General features: G+C 37.6%; 2 protein-coding genes across 15 annotated transcripts in view; one reads left to right on the forward strand and one right to left on the reverse strand.

Moving 5' to 3' along the window:
- TRPM6 (transient receptor potential cation channel subfamily M member 6) overlaps positions 1-14,744 on the forward strand; it is a 375,800-nt gene that overhangs the window by 265,904 nt on the left and 95,152 nt on the right. For 11 of the 14 annotated variants that reach the window (XR_012516553.1, XR_012516546.1, XR_012516543.1 and 8 more), the window contains 2 exons: positions 2,621-2,730; positions 11,023-11,128. The gene's annotated coding sequence lies outside the window, so the exon portion shown is untranslated. Of the gene's footprint in view, positions 1-2,620; positions 8,025-11,022; positions 11,129-12,421; positions 13,639-14,744 lie in introns of those variants that run through there. The other 3 variants (XR_012516548.1, XR_012516542.1, XR_012516541.1) reach the window with 3 other exon arrangements.
- The window catches only part of RORB (RAR related orphan receptor B), a 189,987-nt gene that overhangs the window by 39,234 nt on the left and 136,009 nt on the right, over positions 1-14,744 (reverse strand). Inside the window, exon 4 of the mRNA XM_039461506.2 lies at positions 8,021-8,422. Within this exon, the coding sequence (XP_039317440.1) occupies positions 8,021-8,422 (402 nt within the window). The remainder of the gene's footprint in view (positions 1-8,020; positions 8,423-14,744) is intronic.

The raw sequence follows: 14,744 nt of genomic DNA on the forward strand, positions 1-14,744 counted from the left end.
TTAATTTAAACAGATGCAATCCTTCCCCCACCTCGCCACCCTTTTGGATGTTTAGTCAATGCATTTCTGACCTTTAGGAAGAACTAATTTAGAAGTAATCTTTGGAGGCCATTTTTATTTTTTCAAACACTCTAAATTTTAAAAAGTACTTTGGTTATTTAAATAATGCATTTAATCGACTAATGTTTTAAAATAGTGTTTTAAAAAAATTTTTTTTTTATTGTGTCAAATTCTTCCAGAACAAATCTTGCTGAAAACCAAATAGCAGTTCCCCAATAGGCCTTATAAACATGACTCAAATTTAAACAGCAAGTTTGTGCTCCTCAGTATTAAGATCATGTTGTCGAGAGAAATCTGACATTAAAAAATAAATAAACAAAACAAAAAAAGTTTTTCCAGCTGGGAGTATTTCCAACAGGTTTCCTCACCTTTGCAAACATCACAGAAATAAATCCTGTATTGGTTAGCAGAGTGCCTGTTAAATTGGTTGCATACCATGCTAATCACACCAAAGTATACTGATTTCCATCAACCTTGTGATCAACTGGCATTTCTGTGTTCCATAGACCATGTGGTATTTTAAGCCTTACCAGCTCTTCCAAAAATGGGTGCTTGAAATTGTGGCTGATATATTCACCTAGCCAGTGGAAAAGTAATTCAGAACTCTGAGAGTGAATGTCAAAGCTTGCAATATCTTAAAAGTATGGCTTCTCTGCAATATAACATCTCGAAATACTAGTCAATGTGGAAACTGTCATTAGGGACTGATTCTGAGGTCACTTCATAAATAGAAACATTCCCTCCTCCTCCAAGTAACAGGAAGAACCTCCTGAAATCTCTTTTCCTTTTGCTTACTCTAGAATATTTTATAACTACCATGGCTTGTGAAATTGAATGCATAAAATGGAGTTGGTTTTCCAGTAGCTTCTCAGTAACATTTTTGTTGTTGTTTTTGGTAGATTTTCCAATCTTCTCACAATGTTCTGAATTCTAAGGCAAAATGTAATCCCAAACTACTATCTCCAGGAGAAATCCACTCAGGAAGATAAATATCGCACAATTTCAACTCAAAATTTAAAAAGTGCTTTAGAAGATTAATCTAATCTAGTGAATTGCTGGCACATTAGGAAAACTGTATTAACAGAGTCACAGGCATGTAGTGACTAATAGGCACACATGTACTATAAGCAGGTATGTATGTCTGTGAGTACTTGAACTGAGCATATATGTGTGCGTGTGTGTTGTTTGTGATATAAATCCATGTTTATATTTGTTAGGAAACTTGATGGTTACAAAGTGCTTTCTGTACATTCTACCATTTATTGCGGTTGTGGGGAAACACTGCATGTATTACTAGGTGATTGTAGAACATGTTTGCAGAGTTATTGGAAAGAACTGGATTCAAATAACCCTAGGGATTAACTGTACAGTCCTTGCTTCCAGGTATCCTCTACAATAATTCACGGCCATAGACTGGTTAATACTGTAGTTATAACTATGATAGAGACCCTAGGAATATGACAAATTGGCCCCAAACTGGGAGAATTCCTTTCTGAGACAGAAGGCAGGATTTTGGAAATAAGCAGGCTTTGGGAGATAATTCTGCAGGTGGCACAGAACAAGGTGATGTTAAAATTTCAGAAGCGTCAAGTAAGCCCGTCTCCAATAGGCCAGGTCACCTAGGTAGACTGGTTACTTAGTAGTCAAGAACACATCTTCTGCCGGGTGTGGTGGCTCATGCCTGTAATATCAGCACTTTTGGGGGTCTGAGGAGGGTGGATCACCTGAGTTTAGGAGTTCGAGACCATTCTGGCCAACATGATGAAACTTGTCTCTACTAAAATACAAAAAATCAGCTGGGCATGGTGGTGCTCACCTGTAGTCCCAGCTACTAGGGAGGCTGGGGCAGGGGAATTGCTTGAACCCTGGAGGTGGAAGTTGCAGTGAGTCGAGATTGTGCCACTGCACTTCAGCCTGGCAGCAGAGCAAGACACAAAATTCCATTTCAAAAAAAACCAAACAAACAGAAAAACCAACCAACCAGACAAAAAACTATCTTCATTTTATGAACATATTTGCTTTTCCTTCAAGAGGAGCTTGGAAGTGATTAGGTTGTAGCGGACTGGTGAGGACAGGTGTATTTGCCCTGAAGCAGCATCTGTACAGCTGCTCACTCTTTAATTGGGTTGTACATGAACTTGGAGTGGTTTGGGATTGGCTACTACCCTTTCCTTGAGCTGCTGGTTGTCCTTGACTTTCATTTTAATCTGATTTCTTGTTTTTTTCAGGAGAGTGGGTGGAGGGAAGATGCTGGTGCACAGTTCTGATTTGACAGTTGTTAACTGTATGTTTGACTGGGTTGTTTCACTCAGCGAAAGCCCTGAATGTCATCGCGCTCCTCAGGAGGGAGGTGTGCTGGCTACTGCCAGAGACAAGTTATTCAGCAGCATTCCGAATCGCCGAGTTGCTTCCAAGTCCCCTGCTCTCTTCTATCGTATTCTTGTCTGTGTGGCATGGCTATAACAAGGGGGATATATTTATGCACATGACCAAAGCTCTCTGGAAGATGAGAGAACCATAGTCTTTAAAAGTCATTTGGTCCAATTGTCTTATTTTTCAGATGGTGAGACAGTCTCAGATGGCTGGACTAATTTTGACTATGTTCACGTGGCTAGTATGTGGAGTTAGGACTCCCAATCTCAATGAACTTTCCCTAAACTGCCTGCAAAGGTGAGTGGTTGGGGTGGGGGTGATAGAAGGGTTGGATGACAATGAAAGTTCGTGAGATGTCTCCTCTCAAGGCAAGGAAGAAAGCTAGACACTGAATTTTCCCCATATTGTTCAAGTAATTTTTCTTGCTAGTTTGGTCTTCTTCTCTCTGTTTTAATGATGTATTGGACATTTACTTCTAAATGGAATGCCTACCTGTATTTGATACAGGTTCTCTCACAGGACATAGGAAATATATAGTAAGAGTTAAGTTCTATTCTCGAATCACTGCTGCATGGGTAGTTAGATGTGCATAATAGTTTTAAACAGTATAAAATATTTATCTTTAAAAGTATATGCCATTAAAGGTGCTGCTTTAAGACAAAAGCATCTGCTTAGGGGTTCTTAATAAGACACAATTGAAACACGACCAATTTTAATAGAATTCTGCAAAATAAACACTACTGGTAAAATCTTCTGAATTTTTATGTAGCCTTAATAGAATGAAGTGGTACATGACAGGGACTAGATCCCTTTTAGGCCAATACCCTTTTATAAGCTCCTCTAACTACTAATACTCAGTTTCTGTAATAGGTGAATTTTTTAAAAAGACATTTATATTTATGATGCTTAACATTACAGGTTCTAAAAACAGAACACAAAAGGAATATGAAAATAAGTCTGTGTTAAAGATATATATGAGAAGGGACCAGTGAATTCACATTTCATTGTCTTTATCCGGAGAGAAAATTACTGAATAGAACAGCAAACCAAGATGATGTTTGTAAAAGGCAATGTATACACTTAACATTGTAGCTTATTTGATGGATTTTTTTTAAAATATAAAAAAGCGTGTTCTTTGGCTGTTTGAATTGTCTTGTTGCCTGGGACCTTGTAGATACATTGCCAATCAGCTTTCAGCTTAAATGAGCTTTCATTAAGAGTATTAGTTCTGCAGAGTCCCTCAACTCATCCAAGCTCATTAGTGATGGAGCAAAGACAAGATGCTCTACTTTCTTTTTCTGCATGTTTGGGGAGCATCTTTTAGCTAGCTTCCTCTGCATGCCACCAACCACTGCAAAATGTTATTCCTAAAGATATAACACATCCATCATGCCAACTTGACGTAAAATTCCAGCTAAACCCAGTTAATACTGCTGTCTAAATATTAATTTTCAGCTTACTTGTTGCCATTTTTTCATTTCATGGCTTATTTTTTCTATGGTTTTAGAAAAACCCAAGGATGTAACTTCTGAAACATTTCATGGTTTTCTGTTTGCTTACCCACATTTTATTTCTGTTCTCAAAACTAGAGGAATAGAACATTCCTGATAAGAGATGTGGCTCAGGTTGATCAATACCTACCATCTCCCTCATCTCCAGAAGAGTGTGGTACCATCATACCCAGAACGTATACTGTATGATGTTGTGAATTTCCATGACTATTTATTTTCATGGTGTTTCCTAGATGGTGAGGGCAGAAACCTTGTTCTGCTCTTCTTGAATCTATGGAGCATTTCAAAAATAGGTATTGGGAGAAATGCCTGGCAGTCTAGGACAGTGACTTAGAATTTTAAGGTTTACCACTTACCTAGCTCTGTGTCCTAGGACAATCACTCACTGTTTTGGACTCTCAATTTCTTTATTTGTACAATAAAATCGTTTCTTCACTCCTCACCTGAAGGAATTGGTGTGAGGCTCAAAATGACTGAAATGCGTGAAAGGATTTTCTACATTTTTCTCCATATATTAAACATTATTATTAGGGTCCTTAACCCAGGAATTCTGTAGTTCTGCAGGTGAACTTTTAACAAGACAAGTTTGTGTTTTCTTGGGGAGACTATTCCTGACTCTGATAATATTCGAAAACTGACCTTTTGGGATCTGCCTGCAGTTGCTTATATAGTTGTGTTATGGTTCTTAAATGTGTGTTTTTATCAAAAATTTCAACCATGAGATCTTATTCTATATGGACTGATCTAAAAACTGGTTTTTAAAAATGATCTACTTTTAAGATGATCCATTATCAGAAGCATAATGACCTAGTTGTACACATTTCATTATTATCTTAGAATTCTGAGGAAGCACAGATCAGGACTTCTGGTAGCCCATAGTAATGTTAATTTTTTTTTTTTTTTTTTTTTTGGTGTAACATAATCTAGAATTCACCCAGTCAGGATGTGGCAAAATCCGATTTTCTGTTTCATATGCATAGGTTTTTTTTCTGTGGCAGCTTGCCACCAACTGGATTGGTTTAGATGCCCATTAATCAAATCAAGTCAAAATGACAGCGTGCATACTCTGAAAGCTCCAGTTTGCAGCACCTAGAAGGAGGTCAGTAGGCAGCAAGCACCAACCTTGTTTTTCTGTGAGAATGGCAATCAACTTGTGAGGAGCTGCCATTGGTGAGAAGAAATATCTGTGACGGTTAAAAGAATGGGTTTTGATGTTATTCAGATATGGGCTCGTATGTGTTCTTTGCTTTATATAACTTCTAAGCCTCGATTTTTTTCATCAGTAAAATGAATATATAAATACTTATGTAACTATTAACTTATTTAATCCACACACACAGATAAAGACTATTATTGGCCTGGGTTGACAATTGAGACTCAGGAAAGTTAAGTAAATTGCTTAAGGGAAAAGGCACAATCGGGTTTTGAATGCAGGCACTTTGACTCCAGAAGCAGAGTTTGTAGCCACTTCATTATACCACTGATGCCTTCCTGCCCAGTGATACTGTCAAGGACTTAATATTTTAGTGAAATGAGTGGCAAGGTTTTGAACGGTGTAGGAAAGACATTATATTACATTCTGTGGCTCGTCATAGGTACCTAGATTCAACACTCATAGAATGGGTTTGTGTCCACTAGATGGCATTGCTGTTTTAACGAAATGTGAACTAAGCCACTATTTAGGCTTAGGGGTCTGCTAAATTTGAGAGCACTGGCAGGACAGTCTATTTGCATCCCTAAATGTCTGATGGAAACATCCTTCAAAACTTAGGACATAATTAGAGATACCTAAAGACTAATGGTATCTTGAAATCAATTGAGAAAAATATACATGACTTTATTTTGCATGTCGATGTCTGTGCAGAATATCTGGATAAATGTTGAGATTTTCTGGTCTAGTTCTATCTGTTCATAGAATAGACTCAGGGTCAGAGAGGACAAATGACTTGTTCAGGGTAACCCAGACATGATGGTTTGGCTGTAGTTCTCTTTCCATAATATTTCCTGTGGTTGCTAAGTCATAAAAAAGCTGTGAATTATGAGTTCTTAGAAGAGTCCCCTTTTGCATAAAGGGCAGAAGATTGCTCCACTGTTGTGAGTTTTTGTGTCATAAGGAGTCAAACATATGTTCCAAATTAATAGTAGACTCAGGAACTTAGATATTAAGTTGTATAAATGCAAAGAAAGTTGCTTTTTCCCTCTTGAAAAGATTGAGTGGCTCTAGTTTAAATGACTATCCCTATTAGTTGACAATGCAGTTTATGAATTGAGACCCATGGCAGGTAGCAGGTTAACAGAGGAGTGGAGGGGCTCTGAAATCAGACTGTCTGAGGTGAACCCTGGCTCTGTCATTCAGTAACTATAGGAATCTCGGAAGTCATGAGATATCTCTACACCTCTGTTTCGGCATCTGTATAACAGAAATACTATTGTAATTTATCTTTTAAGATGTTCGTGAAAAGTAAATGTGTGAAGAGCCCATGATAGAGTAAAAACAAGGTTATGGATGACAGTAATAATTGGCTATTTTTGTTCTTATAGTTGGTGTTTAGTTTTTTTAATGTCTCTCAGCTGTGAAAGTCATTACAGGTGCTTTGTCAACAATGTTACTCACTGTCACATGCTGAATTGCAAAAAGGAAGAAATAACACTTCAGGTTTATAACTGTGTAACATCGCTTATTCCTCAACCAGATGGTACAAATAGCCAAGAATATGGCCATGTATTTCGTTATGTGTTCACAGCAGCTTAATTTAAAACACTTGTAGGCTTTAGGCTCCTATTTGCAGGTTAGACAGAGCAGGTGACTGAGCGCCTGACATGAAACAATAATAGCTAAGCATTATTGAGTACTTCCTGAGTGCCAAACATTGCTATGTTTTACACGTATCAACTCATTGAAGCTTTACAACGTCCCTGTAAGCTACAGACTAATGCTTTCCCCCTTGCGAAGATGAAGAAACTGGGATTGAGAAACTTGCTCCAGCTTAAATAATAAGCCAAAGAGCCAGGATTTAAACTCAGGTAGGGCGGTTCTTAATCGCTCTGCTCTGCCACCTCTTGGGGTAAAATGTAAAGAGCCCTCCAAGGTTCTTGAGCGCTAGCCTGCTTCCTCCAGTACAGTAAATATTGCAGTCAAGCCTGGGATCACCACTGTTTGCTTATCTCTTCTAGGCTACTGTTAACATGCCACCCTGTTACCCAGGAGAGCAATGTGTTAAACCTACTTCAATATTTTTAAGGCAGTTAGTTGATGAGATTAACTGGTTAGACATTTAATAGACTCCTGAGTTTGATGGAGTAAAACAAAGTTGTAGTGGGTCAGAAGAGAGCTTGCGTAAGACAGGCACTCTTGATCACTCCTTAGGAATCGAAGGGAAGAGGACCAGCTTTCTGATGCGATCATGCCAATGACTGGCTTATTTGTTGCTCTTGTGTTCTGTAACATTCCAGACTACACTCTTTTCGTTGCTGTAATTCAGAATCCCATATGGAATTCTTGAATTCAGATTTACAAGAGCCTTGGCGGTCTTCTGGTCTATCGCCCTGACTTCACCAAGAAGGAAGCTGAGATACTGCTTGCTTAAAGTTTGTCCCCATTTATCTTAGAGGAAGAGTTGGGCCCCTGTTCATTTGGTTATTCCACACTGTTTCTCTATCTTTCAGCAATTTCACTTTGAATAGCATCAACTTTGAATACATGCCGAAATTTCCCTGTTTATACCAATAACATTTTTCCTTCAGTGAGAACCCAAATTCAACAGATAGCATCTGTTCTTTACAGATAGCATCTTTCTATTTATAATTTCTTCTTTCTTCCTTTGCTTGAAATAAACTTTTATGGGGTGGGGAAAAATGACATTTATTACAATTTATTTAAAAATCAATTTGTTTTCTCATTAGAAGCCGTGAATCCAAGTAATTCAATTTAGATCTAAGAAAATAACCATACTAAATAGGACCAAGGTAAATTCAAAGCAGCAGAATGGCAAAAAAAAAAAAAAAAAAAAAAAGAAAAAAAAAGAAAAAAAAGAAAAGAAGCAAACAAAAAACACTTGGAGGAGACTTCCACTTACCGATTTCAGTCATGGTTATCCCTGGTGCTAACTGCCCATTGTTGAAAGAGCTATAGGTAAACAGGTTGGGTACGGATGTGAGGTCATAGATAGGTTCTTGCTTTATCTGTTTGATTCCAGTCATGTCAAGTCCTGACTGATCAGGGGACGGCTGACCGGAATCAACGTTGTAATAACCCTCAGACTTGGGCAGGTCAATGACGTGCCCGTTGGCATAAGTGCCGCTGGTCTCGTTGTTCAGGTTGCTCAGGCCATTGCTGATGCTGCTGCTGTATACCCTGGCAAGGGCTTCTGCCTCCCCACTCTGCTGCTGCCGCTGTTCCTGCAGCCGCTGCTGGTGCTTCTGCACCTCAGCATACAGGCTGTCCCTTTGCTTCTTGGACATCCTCCCAAACTTCACAGCTGGTTTGGAGAGAAAAGCAGAAAACAGCACTTGTGGTTATCATTTGCGTTAACCACCTCAGGTACGATGGGCCGTAAGACGGTTGGCCCTTCAACATCAAACACACAAATGTCTGGCACCATAACTTCAGAACCCATTCATTTGGACTACACATTTGGGGAAAGGTTATATTCAGAGGGTACCTATCCTGGTTTATGCTCACAGTGAGAAATAAATCTAAGCCAGGAAGAAATATAAAAACTTATGTATGCATTTCTCATTGCCATGAAGTTACAAAGCATATTTTCCTCTTTTTTTCTTACCTGTGGAAAAAAATGCAAAAAACCAAAATACCAAATTACCAATAGTACTTGCTAAAAAATGTTAACCAACACTCAAAACTAACTTTTCCCTTAATCATTAGGATTACTAGATTACCAGATTGGACCCTAGTATTTCACTTTCAGACCTATTTTCTGTTTTCTTTCTTAAATTTCTTTTTAATTTTTACAATATCTTTCTTTTAAGAGATAGGATCTTGCTCTGTTGCCTAGGCTAGAGTGCAATGGCATGATCATAGCTCACTGAAATCTCAGGTTCCTGGCCTCAAGCAACCCTCCCGCCTCAGTCTCCTGAGTAGTTAGGACTGCAGGTACATGTCACCAGGTCCAGCTAACTTTTTTTATTTTTGTAGAGATGGGGCCTTGCTATGTTGCCCAGTCTAGTCTTGAACTCCTGGCCTCAAGCAAGCCTCCCATCTCATCCTCCCAAAGTGCTGGGATTACAGATATGAGCTACTGAACCCGGCTAGGTCAATTTTCTAAATGCTGTGTTGGGTTAAGACCAAAGACCTGAGGCTGGGTGATAAACATAATTTTAAACAATGGCATCATTTGTCTTTAGTTGGCTTTTGGGATCAAATGATAAGAATCTTTGGAAAACAGCAATTTGGGGCATCCAATGCCGAGCAATGAGCAGAACAGTAACTATCTTTTCTCATTCTACCACTCCCAAGCTTTATTTTCCCCATCTCTTCTGGCAATATTCTCAGGCAGTTTGAGGAAGAAGGAAGTGCTGCAAGTAGTCACAGAGTAATATAAAGGTGCTTTCATTTCAATGTGTTGTTTCTTAAGATACTGAACCTCCTGAACTGTTGTGAATATTGACATTTTTCCTCACAAATTGTCAACTACCTTCTTAGGATGTGAACATCCTCAGTCACTGGCCTACCTTGTTTGACTTATCAAGCATTGTTCAGCTCATGTTAATGCTGGGGACTATGACAAACTTGGAGGCTCCTCTCTGAGTTTCTGTTTTCTGTTCTTTTGTGACTATATTCCTACCACCTCTTGGTGTTAGGAACTCAGAGAATGGAAAAGGAATGAAATGGAGTTTAGAAAAAGGCTCAGTTCCTGGATTCAATCATCTCTTCTGAGAACATCATCTAAATGGTGACATGCTTAAGAACTCTCTAGCACAAAGGGAACACAAGAAATTCCCTCAGTGAAAGGGCTGCCATTCACCCTCCTCCTCAAATATTCCTCCAAAATTCATTTTCTTCTTCCATTGGGTACAGAGCTACTATACTTATCTGAGCATAGGCTGATCAGAATGGAGAGCATACCTCCCAACCCCCATCACTGGCGGGTGTGTAGGTGATTAAGTTCTGATTAATGGGAAGTAAATGGAAGTGTTGCATTCACTCCCAGGTATTGGGGCATGTTTTCCTCCTTGCCTGCTGGATTGTGGATGTGAGGGCTGGGCTTGAAGAAGACAAACTCTTTCTGTATCTTCTTAATCTTTCTTAAAAATCTACATTCTGGCTTTCTGATGCTGCCATAGTAGGTAAACAAAGTGATAATTATCTAGTAATTTTTTCTGTGTGAAGAAGACAAACAATCTGACTCATTCAGACTAACCTCCCCTTTCCATCTTAGTGGTTGCTTTTGTATGGTCTTGAATTATTTACTGTTGTTTGTAGAGACACTACCTTTCTTAGATTCTGATTCTCAGAGACAAATTTATTTGCTTAGTAATTGCAGTGACATTTCCAGTTTGTCTGTGTACCGAATTCTACAGTAACTTGTAGGGCAAGCTTCCTCTGTATATTTATATTACATCTTTCCAAGCAATTTATTACATATTGTTCTCTAGGGGAAAAAACGCCTTTTGTATAGGAAAAAATAAACAATTACAAATATTGATTCAGAAAGAACTTCCCCGACTCCCCCAGGAAACAGTGCTTTTTATTTGCTGCCCTTCTGCCCTTTGCATTTGGGTAGGTTCAGAATAGCTCTTTATTATAGAGTTACGGAAGTGAATACGAGGTTTGTGTCCATTGCTATAGATCAAGATTTTTATTATAGCTAGGGTACATTTACTTTCTGACTTATTTTAGTAGAATAGTTTTACATTTTATTGGTTCAAAATTTATAGGAATTAAAAATTGAGAATAAGAAACTCTTCTAACATAAATATAGAAAGGCAGTATTTTTTTAAAAAATCCTTTCCATTTAATCCTTGCTTTAGATTTCTGTATACACTTTATTTAGGAAATAAACTTTGTGGAGGACTGATTACATTAATGACCCTGATTATTTGCAGTGCTCTTTCTTTGCAGGCATCCTGCCCAGAGTCATGTGACCCACTGGGGACCAATGGAATATTGACAAATGTGACACAGCAGAGACTTGAAAAAGGCTTTTGTGATTGTGCACCTCACCATGGTAAGGACATGCCTGAGCTATCTTGCTGGAGGATAAGCTTGCTGGGGGATATATGAAGCAGAGCCAAACCTCTTTGGTCCTCCCAGGCAAGGCTATCTACAATTAGCAGAGCTATAGAAGTGACCTGCAGCTGATGTATGCAGAAATCTGCTCTTAACCACAGACATCATAATCACAAGCTAACAATGTCAAAAGAGTATGCTGCCAAGACCTCTGCCATGGTAAACATCTAAGAACTCAACAAACAAAAGCTCTGCATTTTTTACAAAATTGACTTATCCTGTCACTGAGCAGCTGAAATATTTTCAAGGAAACAATGTAAAACTACTACGTTTTAGAGTTGTTTCAGGCATAATCCTAAATCAAAGACTTCACCGACAATGACTATAATACTATTCTAGAATTAGTTTTCCATTTATTTCAGAAACACAGATGAGCCAGTGTTTAAGTTTTATGCCCCTTCTTGCAATAACAGTTGTGACAAATTTGGGGAAAAATTACATGACAAAAATAAACATACTGATTTTCTTGACATAATTCATTTTCACTATTTGTAAATACATTTGTTGTATTCATAGAACTATTTTAACAAAGGCCATGTTAATATTTCAAATATTAGCATTCTTCATATCACTACATATTAATCAGACTAGCATATATTTTAACTGTTTGCCTCTCTCAAACCTGAATTATTCTGTTAATGACATTCACTTGAGTATAAAGACAGCCTCTTATTAAACTGCTACCTTTTAAAGAAACCAGCACAATTCTGTATACATTGCAAGTGCTTTATAAATATTCAGTGATGATGGTATTTGCTCATTATATGCTCTTAACCCTCATTTTGATCCCATAATAGCAAAGAACAATTTTATGTGAAAGTATCGGAAATCATTACATATTTATTTGAACTGTGATATTGTAAGCGGAATGGAAGTTTTTGATATAATTTAAAAAAGTCATAGCTCCTTCAAAGATTTCTATTTTTATAAGACATGAACACATGTTTTTGCTTTAAAGAGAACCCAATTGACTATCATTTATGACTTTCTATAAATTTCCAAAATTATTTTATCTACTATCATTGGTTGTAAAGTTCTCTATATTTACATTTTGCTGTTTACCAGTGAAACTGGTCTTAATTTAACTCTTTGCAGCTTCAGAGATGTGCCTCTTCTGCTGCCCCTTTTCTAGTGCTGTAGGCTTCGTATTAGAAATCTGATTCAATCTACCTACGCCTACTCATTATTTAAAAATTTTGTCTCTCTTCTCCTTCCTCTTTTTCTCCAACAGAACTCCCTGTGATGATGAAATGTTCTCCGTGCTTTCCAATACGGTAGCTGCAAGCTGCATGTGCCTAATGAACACTTGAAATATAGCTAGTGTGACTGAAGAACTGAATTTTAAATTTTATTTAATTTAAATTCATTTAAATTTAAATTATTTAAGTAGTGACATGTGGATTGGGCAATGCAGTTCTGGATAGAAAAAGCTTAATCTGTGAAACCTGTCCTTGTAGGACAACTTCTGTCTTTCTGTAGAGGCATGCCACTCAGGAGGACATATTCTAGTGAGTATCAATTTGTAGCACAATTGGCAACAGTTACCCTGAAGATTCCTTTGTAAAGTGTATAGGTAAAAGGAAAAAAAAATGATAGAGAAGATTCAGTGGGCATATGCATGCTACCAATTCACACACACACACACACAGACACACACGTACATATGCTTTCACCTTTTTATATGCATAAAGACACATTTATATGTAATTCTAAGTGGATTTGATTTTTGATTCTTTGCTTAAGCTAAATTTGAACAAATTCATTATTGATAAATTTGATGGCTACTGATATATTAGCCAAAGCTAATGAACCAGTATAGCAGTGAAATTTCAGGAGAGAATGAAAATCCAGTGTTTTCAACAGTTATTTTAAGCTATCTCCTAGTGGCCACGTTAAGTAGCCATGTATGGTAAAATAAACATTCTTGGAGCCTAATCAACAGAGAGCAAATGCATATAACAAAATGAAGATGCCACTTTATCTCTGAGGGAAGTAGGGGGCTGTAGAAAGCAGTTATATGTGAGGATATCTCACTCCGGCTATTCGTACGATTTCCAAAGCACTTTAAAAATAGTTGCGGAATCAGAAGAAGTTAAGGATTATTCTGATTAAGAAATAACTCTGCCTTTCATTCTTTAGCCCTTACTAGACATAGGTAATCAAACATAATTTCAGGGCTTCTGAATCATTCAATATTACATACTAGGCATTACTTATCAATAGGAGATAAAACCTATTCAGCTTCTTTGGTATTAGTTTAATTTACTTAGCATAAGGTACCCTTTCTAATCAAGGTTCAGACCAAACTTTCTCTGTGTGATGTAGTGAAGAAGCGGCTTTTTCCCTTAGAGAATCATTTGTTTTTTTCTTCTGCTTGAGCCCCATCTTCTCCACATTCCCCACCCCACCCACACCACTGACCCTTTCTCCTCATGATTAATTTCACATAAGATGTGCTTAGGAGGCATTTTGGAAGATGTCCCAGGCAGCCTCAGGATTGTCTCTGGATCCAAAGTTGAAATGAATCATTATTCTTAATCCTCAGTGTCCTTAGACACTATATTGCTTTTATTTGCATAGAGGTTTATGTGCTGCAATGAATTCCTTCCTCCTTGAGAATAAATTGTGGCTCTGTTAAATGACCCTTCCACACACTCCACACATTTCTTTTATGTTATGGGATTAAGACCACCTAGATTTTGTGGGCTGATGTCACTAAATCTGCTGAATATGCCTTGGATCATATATTCATCTCTTGTCTATGATTCTGTTCACCAGCACAGACTCAGACCTACCTTTCCAGAAAGATACTTTCTTTTATTGTAGGAGGAAGTAACAAAAACAAATACCCTATGACTTATCTCTTTGCACAATTATTATTGGGGCTTTTCAGACACTCTGAGTTAATGTGCTACCTACTGCCATATGGTAGACATGAAGTTCAAAATCATCAACTCAAATTCCCATATAATTATACCAAATAAGTATTGAAAACCACTTAACCCTCTCTCTGAATTTATTTGCCTTGGTTATACAGAAGTACACATTGCTATAAATTTACCTTAGGAGTAAATGTATGTGGTTAGTGAACCCAGTAAAACAAATTTAAAAAGAAAATCAGTTTATAGAAAAATTTTGGAAACCTCATCTCTGTACCTTTAAAAGCTACCTATAAACTGAAGAGTTTCAGGTTAGATTCTTTTTTTTCTTTTTGGTCAAATTTGTTTTATAGATGTACTTTTGTACAGGACAAGTTTAGGTGAATTGGGAGTTAGAGAAAAGCTAAAGAATCTACTCACTCACGAAATCCCTTTATACTAAATGCATGCCAATTATTCATATTTCTTTAAAACTTGGAAGTTTCTTATTTTCTGTGTCTATACAGCCTTGAATTTTACCAGAGGAAGTGCAACCAGAGGCCCAGAATCCACGGTGATTTACATACAGACAGAAAGTGTCAGGGGCGTTGTCTATGTCTCAGGCTCCAGGTAGAAGAGCTTTCCATGGATCATTCAACAAACATTTAGTTGCGTACTTTTAACCAGAGCCTGAGG

Source organism: Saimiri boliviensis, chromosome 2 (assembly GCF_048565385.1).
Source record: "Saimiri boliviensis isolate mSaiBol1 chromosome 2, mSaiBol1.pri, whole genome shotgun sequence".
NCBI lineage: Eukaryota > Metazoa > Chordata > Mammalia > Primates > Cebidae > Saimiri > Saimiri boliviensis.